The sequence below is a fragment of the Dendropsophus ebraccatus genome, chromosome 1 (assembly GCF_027789765.1).
Source record: "Dendropsophus ebraccatus isolate aDenEbr1 chromosome 1, aDenEbr1.pat, whole genome shotgun sequence".
Taxonomy (NCBI): domain Eukaryota; kingdom Metazoa; phylum Chordata; class Amphibia; order Anura; family Hylidae; genus Dendropsophus; species Dendropsophus ebraccatus.
The window spans coordinates 39,627,652-39,642,125 of record NC_091454.1 but is presented as its reverse complement, the minus strand read 5'-3'; the positions used below and the strand labels follow the sequence as shown (position 1 = coordinate 39,642,125).

Here is a 14,474-nt window from a genome sequence, read left to right as displayed (position 1 = left end):
ATGATGATGGAACAAGAGGATGATGGGGTGTAGTGGTATGATGATGGAACAAGAGGATGATGAGGGTGTAGTGGTATGATGATGATGATGATGATGATGAAGGAACAAGAGGATGATGGGGGATGTAGTGGTATGATGATGATGATGGAACAAGAGGATGATGAGGGGTATAGTGGTATGATGATGATGGAACAAGAGGATGATGGGGGTGTAGTGGTATGATGATGATGGAACAAGAGGATGATGGGGGTGTAGTGGTATGATGATGATGGAACAAGAGGATGATGGGGGTGTAGTGGTATGATGATGGAACAAGAGGATGATGGGGGTGTAGTGGTATGATGATGGAACAAGAGGATGATGGGGGTGTAGTGGTATGATGATGGAACAAGAGGATGATGGGGGGTGTAGTGGTATGATGATGGAACAAGAGGATGATGGGGGGTGTAGTGGTATGATGATGATGGAACAAGAGGATGATGGGGGGTGTAGTGGTATGATGATGGAACAAGAGGATGATGGGGGTGTAGTGGTATGATGATGGAACAAGAGGATGATGGGGGTGTAGTGGTATGATGATGGAACAAGAGGATGATGGGGGTGTAGTGGTATGATGATGATGATGGAACAAGAGGATGATGGGGGGTGTAGTGGTATGATGATGGAACAAGAGGATGATGGGGGTGTAGTGGTATGATGATGGAACAAGAGGATGATGGGGGGTGTAGTGGTATGATGATGGAACAAGAGGATGTTGGGGGTGGAGTGGTATGATGATGATGGAACAAGAGGATGATGGGGGGTGTAGTGGTATGATGATGGAACAAGAGGATGATGGGGGTGTAGTGGTATGATGATGGAACAAGAGGATGATGGGGGTGTAGTGGTATGATGATGGAACAAGAGGATGATGGGGGTGTAGTGGTATGATGATGATGATGGAACAAGAGGATGATGGGGGTGTAGTGGTATGGTGGTGGAACAAGAGGATGATGGGGGGTGTAGTGGTATGATGATGATGGAACATGAGGATGATGGGGGGTGTAGTGGTATGATGATGATGATGGAACATGAGGATGATGGGGGGTGTAGTGGTATGATGATGATGATGGAACAAGAGGATGATGGGGGGTGTAGTGGTATGGTGGTGGAACAAGAGGATGATGGGGGGTATAGTGGTATGATGATGGAACAAGAGGATGATGGGGGGTGTAGTGGTATGATGATGAGGGTGTAGGGGTATGATGATTAAGGAACAAGAGGATGATGAAGGGTGTAGTGGTATGATGATTAAGGAACAAGAGGATGATGAAGGGTGTAGTGGTATGATGATGAAAGGGCAGGAGGATGAAGGGGGTGGTAGTATTATGATGGAGGTGTTTGTAGTATGATTATGAAAGGGCAGGAGGATGAAAGGGGTAGTAGTATGATGATGGAGGGGCAGGAGGATGAAAGGGGTAGTAGTATGGTGATAAAGGGGCAAGAGGAGGGGACAACATGGGGGGCATCTGTAAGGGGGATAAAATGGGGGGCCATCTATATGGGGGATAACTTGGGGGGCATCTATAAGAGGGACAACACAGGGGGCCATCTATAAGGGGGAAACATTGGGGGCCATCTATAAGGTGGACTACATGGGGGGTGTATACAATAGGGCATGCACAGAGGGGGGAATGTACTTTAAGGGGGGTCACATAGTGTCAGGGCTACCTACTAAATGAGGGTGTAAAGGGGACAGTACAGATGTGCAGTTTTTAGAGAGATGATGGTGTCAGTGTGAGGAGCCTAATATGTCTGTCTGGCAGATTCTGTGGATTCGTGGCCCAGAGAAGTTCTCAAAATCGCCCACAACAGATGGAGAAGATGAAAAGGGAAGAACTCCGATCAGAGAAGACGTCCCCTGTGAGTCACTTGATATAACTGCACTGTAATGTATATGGTGTATAGATCCTGTGTACAGTGCGTCCACCTCTATATGACTGTATGAAGTGATATTGGTCTATGTACAGAGGATTATATTCAGTAGCAGCGGTGGTGTTAGTCACTATGAGGTGGTATTATTTGTTACTTGTTATCTGGTACTGTGTTTTATTGGATTTAGTATACTGGATTTGGTCAGTAACAATATGGTGGTGATGGTTGTGGTGTGGCGGTAATATTTCCCCTTGTGTACTGGTAATATTGGCAATATTGGTCTCAGTAAACAGGATTTGTTTAGTAACAGTATGGCGGTGATAATATTTCCTGTATACTGGTATTATTGGTAATATCAGTCTTGAGATATATATATATACCAATAGCATCGAGAAAGGGGGGGCCCAAGTTGACATCTTGCACCAGGGCCCAAGAGACATTAGCTACGCCCCTAGGGGCGGCATTCAGTGGCAGATTATAATATGGGCGGTTCGGGCGGCCGCCCACATTATAATCCGCCACTGATTGTACCATGTACCAGAGACCCCGGACAGCATCTGTAATTAGATGTTGGGAGCGGGGGAGACTGTATTCATAAGCGCCGGGGTGTAATGAATCAGCCACGCGGTGCTGTTACTACAGCGCAGCGCTTATGAATACAGTCTCCCCCGCTCCCAGCATCTAATTACAGATGCTGTCCGGACTCGGGGGTCTCCGATACCGGCATTCCACGGAACGTGGGAATGCAGCCTTTAGTCCTCCGGCTGATGTGTGGCTGCCGGAGGTGTCCCATCCTGTCTCCGGCAGCGCGCGCATCAGAGAGCTCCCGGGGCACGGGGAGTCACAGCCACAGGCGCCCGGGGAGCTCTCTGATGCGCGCGCTGCCGGGGACAGGACGGGACACCCCGGGCAGCCGCACATCAGCTGGGACCAGACCAGAGAGGCTCGACGGGGGAACGGATGGCAGGTGAGTTGTGTGCTGTTTTTTGTTTTTGTTTTATCTGCTGTGCAGGGGGGGGGGACCATATATAAGGGAGAGGGGCACCATCTATAAGGGGGGGGAAGAGGGGGACCATATATAAGGGAGAGGGAAGAGGGGGACCATCTATAAGGGGGGGGAGAGGGGGACCATCTATAAGGGAGGGGGGGGAAGAGGGGGACCATCTATAAGGGAGGGGAAGGAGGGGGACCATCTATAAGGGAGGGGGGGGGAAGAGGGGGACCATCTATAAGGGAGGGGGGAAGAGGGGGACCATCTATAAGGGAGGGGGGGGAAGAGGGGGACCAGCTATAAGGGGTGGGGAGAGGGGGACCATCTATAAGGGAGGGGGAGAGGGGGACCATCTATAAGGGAGGGGGGGAAGAGGGGGACCATCTATAAGGGGGGTGGGAGAGGGGGACCATCTATAAGGGAGAGGGGACCATCTATAAGGGGGGGAAGAGGGGGTCCATCTATAAGGGGGGAAGAGGGGGACCATCTCCTAAAAGATCAGCACCCTCCTCTCCTGACATCCTCTGTGCTGCTGGGACTTCTCCTATAGGATTAGCACCCTCCTCTCCTGACATCCTCTGTGCTGCTGGGACTTCTCCTATAGGATTAACACCCTCCTCTCCTGACATCCTCTGTGCTGCTGGGACCTCTCCTATAGGATTAGCACCCTCCTCTCCTGACCTCCTCTGTGCTGCTGTGACCTCCCCTATAAGATCAGACCCCTCCTCTCCTGACATCCTCTGTGCAGCAAGGGACCAAACATTATGTTTATTGGGGACAGCAGTTGGGGGGGGGGGGGGCAGTAGTGGATTATAATGTGGGCGGATTGACCGGGGGGGGGGGGGGGGGCGTCATCCTATAGTTCGCCTCGGGCAGCAGAGAGGCTAGAATCACCCCTGGCAGGGAGAAGTGAAGAGTACAAGGAGCTGTCGGAGCGGCAGGGCATCAGGACAGGTAAGTATGGTATATGCACCTGGGTCCTTTCTTTAAAAAAATGGCCTTGGGTTTACATATACTACAGATGAAAAAAAGTACTTACACTAATACAACATTGGCCAAAACTATTATGTCACAATTCACACACCCCTGAAGTGCTGCAGTTCTGTGCAGATTCTGTCTCATTCTCTTTTATCTTACAATCCTGTATAACACAATTACAGGTGATGAACAAGAATTACCTTTATTAGATTTAGAAACCCGATTCCGGAATTGTGGGAAGATGTGCTATTCGGTAGTAGCTGTGCTTCAGCTGTCTCGCTGTGCGGCCTGATACAATCCATTTAAGCTTTTGAACATTTGGCTTTGAACATTTGCTTGAAGAATATTCTGCAAGGCACTTTGATACAAATTCTTTCCAGCAGAACAGGTCTCTGCCGCTGATCTGGAAATAAGGCAAGGTCCATATTATCATTGCAGGATGAACCTTTCTGTAAACTACTTTTTTCTTGAAACTACTATGGTAAATAAAAGGCCTCCTTACCTTGGAATGTTTCTGTAGACTTTCTATTGCATCTGTCAATTCAAGCAGCTTTTGTTCTTGTATCTCAACCGCCAGTATAGACAATGCCAAGACAGAGGGCTAAGAAAAAGAAGGGAATTTCTGTAAGACATTGTAACTACACAGAGGAAAGCCCATACCTTGTAGTAGGGGGTGTTTATGTATTGGGCTTTGTGTTTTAATACACTTAATGGATTGTATTAACTAACAAAAGTTCCATTAGATTTCAGCATGACGCAGCCAACTATGCTACTAAGGAAACCTGACTGAACTGCACCTAACCAGTGTGAACACGTCCGTGTCAGTTTTTACTGTCAGGAAATCCTGATCAGGAGACCTTAAATGTCATCAGGAAAATATCAGGATTTCCTGACAGTAATCCGTTTTTACCTTCAGGAAACCATCAGGAAAAACCTTCAGGATTTCCTGATCAGAAGAAAAATAGGACACGATCAGAGATGTATTTCTTCAAACTGGATGGTCACAGCTTGCAGAAGTACAACTCCCATCATGCCCGGCTGACAGGTCATGATGGAAGCTGTACTTCTGCAGTCTATGGCCACCAAGGTTGCAGGTCATGATGGGAGTTGTACTTCTGCAACCTGGATGGCCACAGGCTGCAGAAGTACAACTCCCATCATGGCCTGACAGCAGGGTCGTTATAGGGTTGGACTGGGTGCTGCGAGTGGCCGGGGGTTGCCGCGGGCGGGGGAGACGTTTCCAGCGGGTCAGGGGGGGTCCAGGGAGTGGAGGAAGAGGCAGCAGGAGGCCGGGGCAGACCGAGGGCAGTGGCGGAAGGTGGTCCGGGTGAGTGGAACTCCGGATGCTTTCCTGATGTGCAATCCCATACACTTCTATAGCGTCTGGGCCAGATTTCCGGACGAAAATAGGACCGGTTCTAAAAAATCCGGTCCTATTTTCCGAAACGGACACCCTTCCGGAATTCGTGTCCAATGAAAGTCTATGCGTCCGGAGATCTGTCAGGATTTCCTGATAGGAAATCCGGGTGGTTTTTCCGGACGTGTGAAGGGAACCTAAATCGTGATGACACAGATTTCAGTTCAACCAAATACAAAGTGGTCATGATATCCCAGTGTATTAAATAGGTAGTCCCAATTGACAAATTTCATTAGGATTTGCTATCAATATGACTGCTAAGGGGTCTGACCAGTCCTGAGAAAAAAGAAACGGCGGCCTCCTTCACTGTTTTTTGTCCTGCACTGCAATGAGAACTGAAGCCATCTCTAGTCACTTAAACAAAGCTGCAATTTCCATGGATGTCACTTTGCAGGGAACGGGCTGAAGGGACTGAAGTGCTGATTCCCAGGATTGCGGTGTCCCAGAAATGAAGCCCACGCCGATCATAAAGTCATACTATATGCTAGCAAAACATCACTCTAAGTGGGAATGAGTCTTGGTAACCCTATCGATAGTACAGCCAAGCATGCAGGATCACAGCATCTACCCCTTGACTCACCTTTGCTTTAGAGAAGCCAAGCTTACAGTGACAGGCCTTAAGGTTTGTTTCTAGACGTTCCAATGTAAACAGCTTTTGCCTAAGAAAAGGATAGATATAAGTAAGTAATATGTTACAGTAACTGAACATGTACATAGTAAACTCTAATAATAATCTAATAATAATATTTATTTGTATAGCGCCACCATAGCGCTCTAATTGTGTTCTTATTAAATTGTGGCAAATATCACTAACTGCTACATACGGAAATCTAGCGCTAGTTACAGTCAGCTGATCAGATCCCTAATACAGGGGGGATGAGCATCAGCCAATCAGTGCCAGACTTCTAATGCTCCGCCCCCTTCTGCTCAACACAAGGTGCAGGGGAGGCAGGAGGGGTAAGGAGATGCACGGTAGGGGACACTGAATATGGGGGGATGGAGGGTACATGGGCCAACTACAGAGGAAGAGGGAGGCATAAAGTATGGGACTACCTGCAGAGGGGGAATGTATACAGTATGGGGGAACAACTATAGTATGGGGGGCCTTATTGCAGAGGGGGAATGTATACAGTATGGGGGAGCAAATGCAGTATGGGGGCCTTACTGCAGAGGGGCGTGTATACTGTCTCGAAAAGAACTGCAACAGGGGGATGTATACAGTATTTTGAAGAACTACAGGGAGGAGGGGGAGGTATAAAGTATGGGGACTACCTTCAGGGGGGGGATGTATACAGTTTGGGAGGAAAAACTACAAAGACACTGTATGGAGGCCTAATAACAGGGGAACTTACAGTACAGGAGCCTAACAACAATGGGACATACAGTATGGTGGCTAATTATCATATAGAGGGGCATATCCTGTCTTTTCAAAAATAAGACCTACAATTAAATAAACCCTAGCCAAAATCATATAAAACCTTATTTTTGGAGAAACAGGGTAGCGTGTGTTCCACAACACAGTCTAGGAGTATGTAAAATGCCCAATATGCTAACGCTGCACCCCCAGAGATCTGCTTACTTATTACTATGTTTCATGTTTATTACACTGATATCTCTGACAGCCCATTGTCATCTACAGCAGAGTCTCTGTATGTTTCTGAGCTGACATTTTCTGCTGTCTCACTGTCTCCCAGCATGCAATGCAGAACAGAGCCCGGCATTATCGGAGCTCAGCAAAGCTCTTAGGGACTCGTCTGTCAACAGACTTTAATCTGGTTCCAGCACCAACCAGCAGAATTGTGAATGCAGCTCTGTGTTATCATACCAGCTATAACTCAGGATCTGTACAAGCGACGCAATATATTTACAAAATGTCTTTACTTTTATTATGTTATCTCAATATGAATTTTTGGTATGGTATTTTTACCTTTCGTTTGATAAGTTCTCGATAACAAGGGAATGGTAAAGTTGTAAGAGGTGATAAGCGGTTGTAGTTTTCACTTTCCAGCCCAACTTTTCCAATACTATCTTTTCCATCCGCATCATGTCACACACTGTGAACTTGTACTGACTTATTCGGATCAAATCTGTTGCCAGGGGCACGTTTCTTTCTTCTTCTGTGGTTTTTACAGCTAAGTAGAAGCATGTTAGGCCGACGCAGCCTAGATGTTTTGGTTGTACCTGAAGTAAGAGGAAAAAGATTCCTTAAGTATTTGCAGCTATAAAAATAAGTATAATATAGAAATCAAAGATACATGTTACATAATAGAGTAGACTAAGGGTCCTGTTACACAGAGCAATTTTTAACGATTAACAATAAACGATCGCAATTGAGATCCTGAACCTGAAATCGTTTACCATATTACACAGAACGATAGTCGTTAGTTACGATCGTTATTGCGATGGTTACTATGATCATTTATTCCTTCTGATCCCAGCAAAACAATGAACAATGTGCAATTACACTGAACGATTAGTGAAAAAATCCGGAACTTGAGCGAACGAATGTGGAATTACAGCGAACGATTAATGATAATTTTAGATTCAGATCTAAATCAACGACATATGAACCATTTGTTCAATCGTTGCGTGCAATTACACAGAACAATTATCGTTTAAATCGTCCCGTGTAATAGGGCCCTAACAGCGCCCCAGTCTTAGTCCAGGGATGAGCCTAACCTAGTCACCTAGTCCCCGCCCAGTTTCTATGAAAATATTGGCTGCCATCATAACTGAAATGACCCAGATATGTCGATTCTGAGCCAAGCCCAAAGCAACTTTTGTATAATCAGATCAAGAATGGGTCACCTACCTTCATTTTGGCTAAAAACCGGTCCAAGAGGTTCACAGCTAATGAGAAGGTTTCTGTACTGAAACCGAAGAACTGAGTTAAGCTAAGCAAATCTTTCACTTCAAAGTCGCGAAGTCTGGCAGTCATCCGGAGGCCATTGTCGTGAGCAGTTTCAATCAAACGCAAACCACAAGCTTTTGGCTGGCATTTCAGCTCCTGCTCCAAGAGTGAGTTCAGCTGGTAAAGAAGGTCCTGAGCTTCTGATGTTACAAGCGTGTCAATCATCTGAAAAGCAAGAAGTGATGTTAGACTCAGCAGTCTTCTAGTTGTATGTTCAACTAAATCACTCAAGAGCAGCTGCCTTCTCCAGGGCAATGGTGGAAAAGGAGAAGAATTACTTATACAGATAGGAGCTGTAATCTCCGGCTGGCCGTGATCTCCGTCCAGCTGCACTAGATGGACTGAATTATAAATCTATGGAGCCATTCAGTGCAGCTGGTTTGATATTTTTCTTCTAGTTCTTCAAACCATTCCTGAACACATTCACAGTACTATTCACATGAATGCCAGGACCCAAAGTTCTCAAAGTTTCTAGCAATCTTTATCAGCTTGCTTTGTTCCCATTGTGTACCCTGTTCTCCCCTCTTCCCCTGGTAAGAAACTCACACAACCAAATGATATAAGATATAATATTATTCATCAGGTCAGACCATCCTCTTCCATTGCTTTATAGTTCAGTTCTGCTGTTTAGTTGCCCAATCTAAGCACCTTCTGCCTTGGACAGGGGTCACAATGGTGACTCTGATGACTATGCAGGCCCATATACCGCGTCATGCAATGTATATTCTAATACCTTTCTGTAATGGCCAGCATTAACTTTCTTGCCATTTTGTGCCACATTTTGTGCCACGGTAGCTCTTCTGTGTGACACTGTAGCCTTTGCCTCCAAAGTGCATAAGGGAGCCTTGGGTGTCCATGACCCTGTAGCTGATTCACTGCTAATCCTTTCTTGGACCACTTTTGGTAGAAATTAACCACTATATACTGGGAACATCCCATTAAATCTGCTGCTTTGAAGATAATCTGACACAGTTGTCATGAAGTTGGATCCATACACTGGATTTTTTCTCTGTTCCAAGGCATAAACCTAAAGAATTGACTGCTCACTTGCTGCCTGAGGGTTCCTATACACCTTTAAGGGTGCCTTCACACCTACCGTATCGCAGTAGAAAATCCGCTGCGGATCCGCAGCAGATTTAACTAAATGAATGAACACAGCACTAAATCCGCACTTACAAATCTGCTGCGGATCCGCAGCGGATTTGACAGTGCGTATTTAATGCTGTGTTCATTCATTTAGTTAAATCTACTGCGGATCTGCAGCGGATTTTCTACTGCGATACGGTAGGTGTGAAGGCACCCTTAATGAGAAATTGTTCGGTTAACAGGTATGTCTCCCACCTTCCCCATACACATAACCTTTTCGTACGACCAACACCAGTATGGCCAACATCAGTATAAGTGCATGGGGACCTTAAAGGGGTTATCCAGTGCTACAAAAACATGGCCACTTTCTTTCAGAGACACCAGGACTCTTGTTTCCAGTTCAGGTGCAGTTTGCAATTAAGCTCCATTCACTTCAATGGAACTGAGTGGGGCTGTCTCTGGAAGAAATTGGCCATGTTTTTGTAGCACTGGATAACCCCTTTAATCTAAAGCTAAAGACCCAGAGATAACCTGATGAATGAGAAAACACTTGATGATCAGCTGATCGCATCTTTGGTGCAGGCATTATAGGGCCGACCGTGATGTAGTGTAGGACCCTTGCCGCACTACAATTGAGCCATATACAAGGCCACCTAACTGAACGCTGATCTACTAGATCGTCCGCACATCATATCAGGTGCCTATTGGTTTATCCAAGGGTAGAGCTACCCATTTTAGTCATGTGGCCTGTTGTGTCATCCAGCCTCTTGTCCAAGTAAACGGTTGTGCCACGAGTGGCCACGTCTTTGCAGTCGCAGAAAATTTATCCTGGATACATTTTCTGTTACTACAAAAGTCGCGACCACTTGTTGCATGACCAGACAGTGGTTCTTGGTCTCACGACTAGGAATCTCTATGTATCCCTAGCCTTAAACTGCTATAACTCTGTGTAAATGACCCTGATTTGTGCACATTACTCTTGTCCTGTCTACTAACAACAGTGGTGATCTTCTATTTCTGGGGAAAAAAACTCGATTATAGTAAATTATTCTGATATATCAGAACCATGGCTTGATGCCAGCCTTCCAAGACTCCTTGATAGGCTGTGCAAGGATCATGTCCTCCTCTGCCGCAGAGCTCCCTGTGCAGACAGGCTTCACATTTCCTCTTACTGGCTCAGAGGCCTTCAAGTACGAAATGTCACAGCCAGCCCTATTGAAGAGCAGCAAAGCATGAAAAGCAGCTGCTGCTGACACTGGTATCAAAAGCTAGCGCCCAGCCCCCCTCCTCCATGTTCATGGCCCCCTCCCCACAGACTGTATTATGTCACCCGGAGCCGCCCACCAGACCTACACACTATAGCAGGTTCTGATGACGTCGATACTGGTCCTCCCACTGGGTGGCCTGAAACTCCCCTCTCAGAGAACAAGCCTAGACTTGTCCTCCCCATAGGAAATCTATAGAGAAGGCCTAAGCAGCAAATGTTTTATCTCATAAAACGTTATTATAATTCTACGTTTTACACCGAGCACTTCTGGTACAGACACCGAATAGCATTTGAAGATCTAGTGGTTTAGCTTACTTAAGTTACGATTGTCTCTCACAACTATACATGTGCCAACAAGAGCTTGCGACCTAAAAGAGTATACCTATTGTTATGTAACCCTAGTGTATGTAGTTTTGTATACTGAGCAGCTGGATTAAAAGACGTTTAATTCTTTCATATAACACAATAGGAGAATCTGTTAACCCACTCATACCCAGGGGATCGATTCACTTATATATCCTACTGCAAACTACAATTTTTTTCACATCAATGAAATCCCCAAGAGCTGAACTCATGAAGCAGTGCAGAATGCATTTGGTTGTCCTCACCTAAATAACCCCAAAATGTATTTAACCCTGTGACTTACCTTTTATGGGGTGCGGGAGGTGGTTGTCTTAAGAAGTTACAGAAGTTTCTTTTACTATCTTGTCTTGGCAAACGTTGCTTGTTCTCTTATCTCGGCGTAATGTAGCCTCGAAGAACTTCATTCATGTACAGAACAGGACGATGAATTAAGCTTCCCCACCCCAAGAAATGATTTCCCCTTCTCCAGCACTCCTTTACTCAGCTGACTAAAGGACAGTCCCATGACAGCCCTTTATATAACGAGGCATAAAGCCAGCCCCCTGTCCTTGGCTATTGGTCCGCTGTGCAGCAAAGTCATTTCACACATTCTGAATGACTTGATGGAGCACGCCACCTGCTGGTGATTTTCCATAATAACATTCATAATGTGCTGTACTTTTATACTATTCTATAGTACATGTATCATTGTGTCCTCGGTGGGAAAACTCATCTACATTTGACATTCAAAGTTGACGAGAAAATCAGTTTCTATATCTTAATAGCCTCAGATGTCCGTTTTAATGAATTTCCCCAAAAATATTTAAAAAACTGTGAGATTGTCGCTCCTCACTGTCAAAAGTTTTAGCTACAACCAATGAGAATGGATGGGCAACCTTCTTCCTACCTCCGAATTATCAAGAAGTTAATAAATATTATTACCTTCCAGTGGTGACATTTCCCTGATTGATCTTTATCAATTAAACTGTTAATCTACAGTAAAGGGGTAGTTCAGTAAAAAAATAAAAAAAATAAAAAAAAATAATAATAATAATAATCTTTGAAATCAACTGGTGCCAGAGATGTGTAATTTACTTCTATTAAAAAATATCAAGTCTTCCAGTACTTATCAGCTGCTGTATGTCCTGCAGAAAGTGGTGAATATTTTCTAGTCTGGAGGGCAGAGGAGGTTTTTTTTTTTTAAATCAGATATTTTTTATTAAAAGTTTTTTCTGTTATAAACAGTTAAGCACAAAAAACAAGCGACAAAACACTTAAAAACATTGACAAGCATTGGAGAAAAAGAAACAAACCAATACTGTGTAGTTCCTCACGCAGGAGGCGACAGTAATAGAGAAAGTTGGTATACAGATGACAGTATATAAAATAATGTGCTGAATCTAAACCTTACGTGTATAAATTAAATGACCACCATTTGAATAAGTAGATTGGAAACAAAATAGCTCTGTCTCACCATTTTGTCCGGGGCCTTCGTGGAGAGACTCCATACATATGCATGTCACATCTATGACTGTACATACATATTAATTTAGGACATTACTTGGGGGGGAGTGGTGGCAGTCTACAACTCTGCAACAGCGCCCTAGAAGGGAGGCCCGGGGTGTCCACCCATCTTCCCCATATTTTCTCAAATTTTTGAGAGCACTTCCTTTTGATATATACAGCATGCTCTAGCCTCAGGGTGTTATTCATTTTCTGTATGTATTCCTGTTTGGTGGGTGGGACACGCTGTATCCAATGGGCCGCTATAACCTTACGGGCTTGGTAAAGCATTCTCTGCACCGCAATGAGAGTATGCTCGTCCGCATCTGGGAATTCCAGGATCCCCAGTATACACACCCTGGGATCAAAAGAGAGGCTCACCGAGTAAGCCCTCCTCACAGTCTCCACAACCCCCTTCCAGAAACCCTCCAACTGTACACATCCCCACATCATATGTAATAAATGTGCCTCCTCAGCACCACAACGGGGGCAATTAGGTTCCGGCCACGAGGCAGAGGAGGTTTTTGATTGGACTTTTTACTGCTCTGGACAGTTCCTGACATGAACAGAGGTGGCAGCAGTGAGCACTGTGTCAGACTGGAAAGAATACACTGCTAGAAGACTTCAGAACTTTCTGGTACCAGTTGATTTGAAACTGAAATGTGATATTGGCCAATAGACACTTGGATATAACTGATCTTAAATCTTGCATCTCTGCTTTATACACAGTACTGTGCAAAGGTTTTAGGCAGGTGTCAGGTCAGCGCTTGCTTGCTCCTCGTTCCCCACTAGCTGCCGGCGCTATTACACGGATCGACAACAGCATGTCGCTGCTATCGTAATCGTTGATTTTTCTACATGCTGAAAGACAACAATCAGCCAACATCCTGCATGTCGGCTGATCGTTGTCTTTTATTACACTATTAAAAAGGGCCCCCTGAAACGCATGTGAAGGGGCAGCATGGGCGGTCATGGACCCCCCCCCCCCTGTTGCCCCCCATCTTGCTGGGTACTATTAGGTCAATTATTACTGTGGGAGTCTGTTGGTGGTAGGAACCACCCCCTTGTGTGTTAAGTACACCCCCTTGTGTGTTAAGCCCGTATTCCACAGGTCGTCTAGAGGAGCAAACGCTCTCAGTGCTCGTTTGCTCCTCGTTCCCGCTATTCAACGCGGCTGCAGCGAGCGGGTGAGTGCGGGAGGGGCGGCGGGGAGCTGCGGGGGGGGGGGGGGGGGAGACTCCGGGAGTGATCGTTGATCGTCCGGGCAGCCCATAGGATACAGCAGCATCTTCTGCCGATGCTCCTATTCAACGGAGCGACTGCAACAGATCGCTGCTGTATCAGTCGCTTGTTTTTCAACATGTTGAAAAACAAGCGACTGCAACAATTAGCCGACCACGGACGAATACGGCCGATATTCGTTCCGTGAAATAGGGCCTTAAGTGTGATGTTAGTGTAAATACAAACACTTCAGCAGTGGTCACCCAGCCTCCCGCTGCTTTAAGAAGGCTCAGCAGACAGGTCAGCAACCCGCCTCCAAAAGAGAGGCGGTTTGCAAGAGCCTGGAGTCCGGTGAGTTTGGAAAATATGATGGGCTGGTTAAGTCTTTACCCAGACCAGCAGAAGGCCGAACTACTTAGGAAAGGTTTTGCTGTGGGTTTCTTTGTACCAGAGTTTAACCCCTTAGCGACCCATGACGTATCTGATACCTCATGGTGCCGCGGGGGGTGTTCAGAGCTCTGAACAGCACTGATCCCGGCTGACATGTGCAGCCGGGCAGTGCCTCTATTAGCCGGCGCGGGTCCCGTTGCCGCACCGGCTAATTAAGCCTCTAAGTGCAGCTGTCAAACCTGACAGCTGAACTTAGAGGCTTCAGACCTCACGTCCCTGGTGTCTAGTGGGACGGAACTCCCCCTGCGATGCGATCACGGGGGGGAGATCCGTTCTTCTGCCCGTGCCGGGCCTCAGCGTCGGAATGACACTGATCCCGGCTCGGCAATAGATTGCTATGGCCTGCAGCAGGCCATAGCAATCCATGACCGATCTTATCGATCTTTGCTGTGTA

The 14,474-nt window shown here is 46.1% G+C and overlaps 1 protein-coding gene across 1 annotated transcript; it reads right to left on the bottom strand.

Moving 5' to 3' along the window:
* Positions 1-4,082: 4,082 nt before the first annotated feature.
* On the bottom strand, positions 4,083-11,406 carry CCNG1 (cyclin G1). The gene is made up of 6 exons (XM_069954106.1): positions 11,211-11,406; positions 8,113-8,376; positions 7,228-7,481; positions 5,881-5,959; positions 4,386-4,484; positions 4,083-4,286 (listed from the first exon to the last, which is right to left on the bottom strand). Exons 2-6 carry the CDS (start codon positions 8,374-8,376, stop codon positions 4,095-4,097), a joined length of 888 nt encoding a protein of 295 aa, XP_069810207.1. The 5' UTR covers positions 11,211-11,406; the 3' UTR covers positions 4,083-4,094.
* Between the last annotated feature and the right edge of the window lie 3,068 nt (positions 11,407-14,474).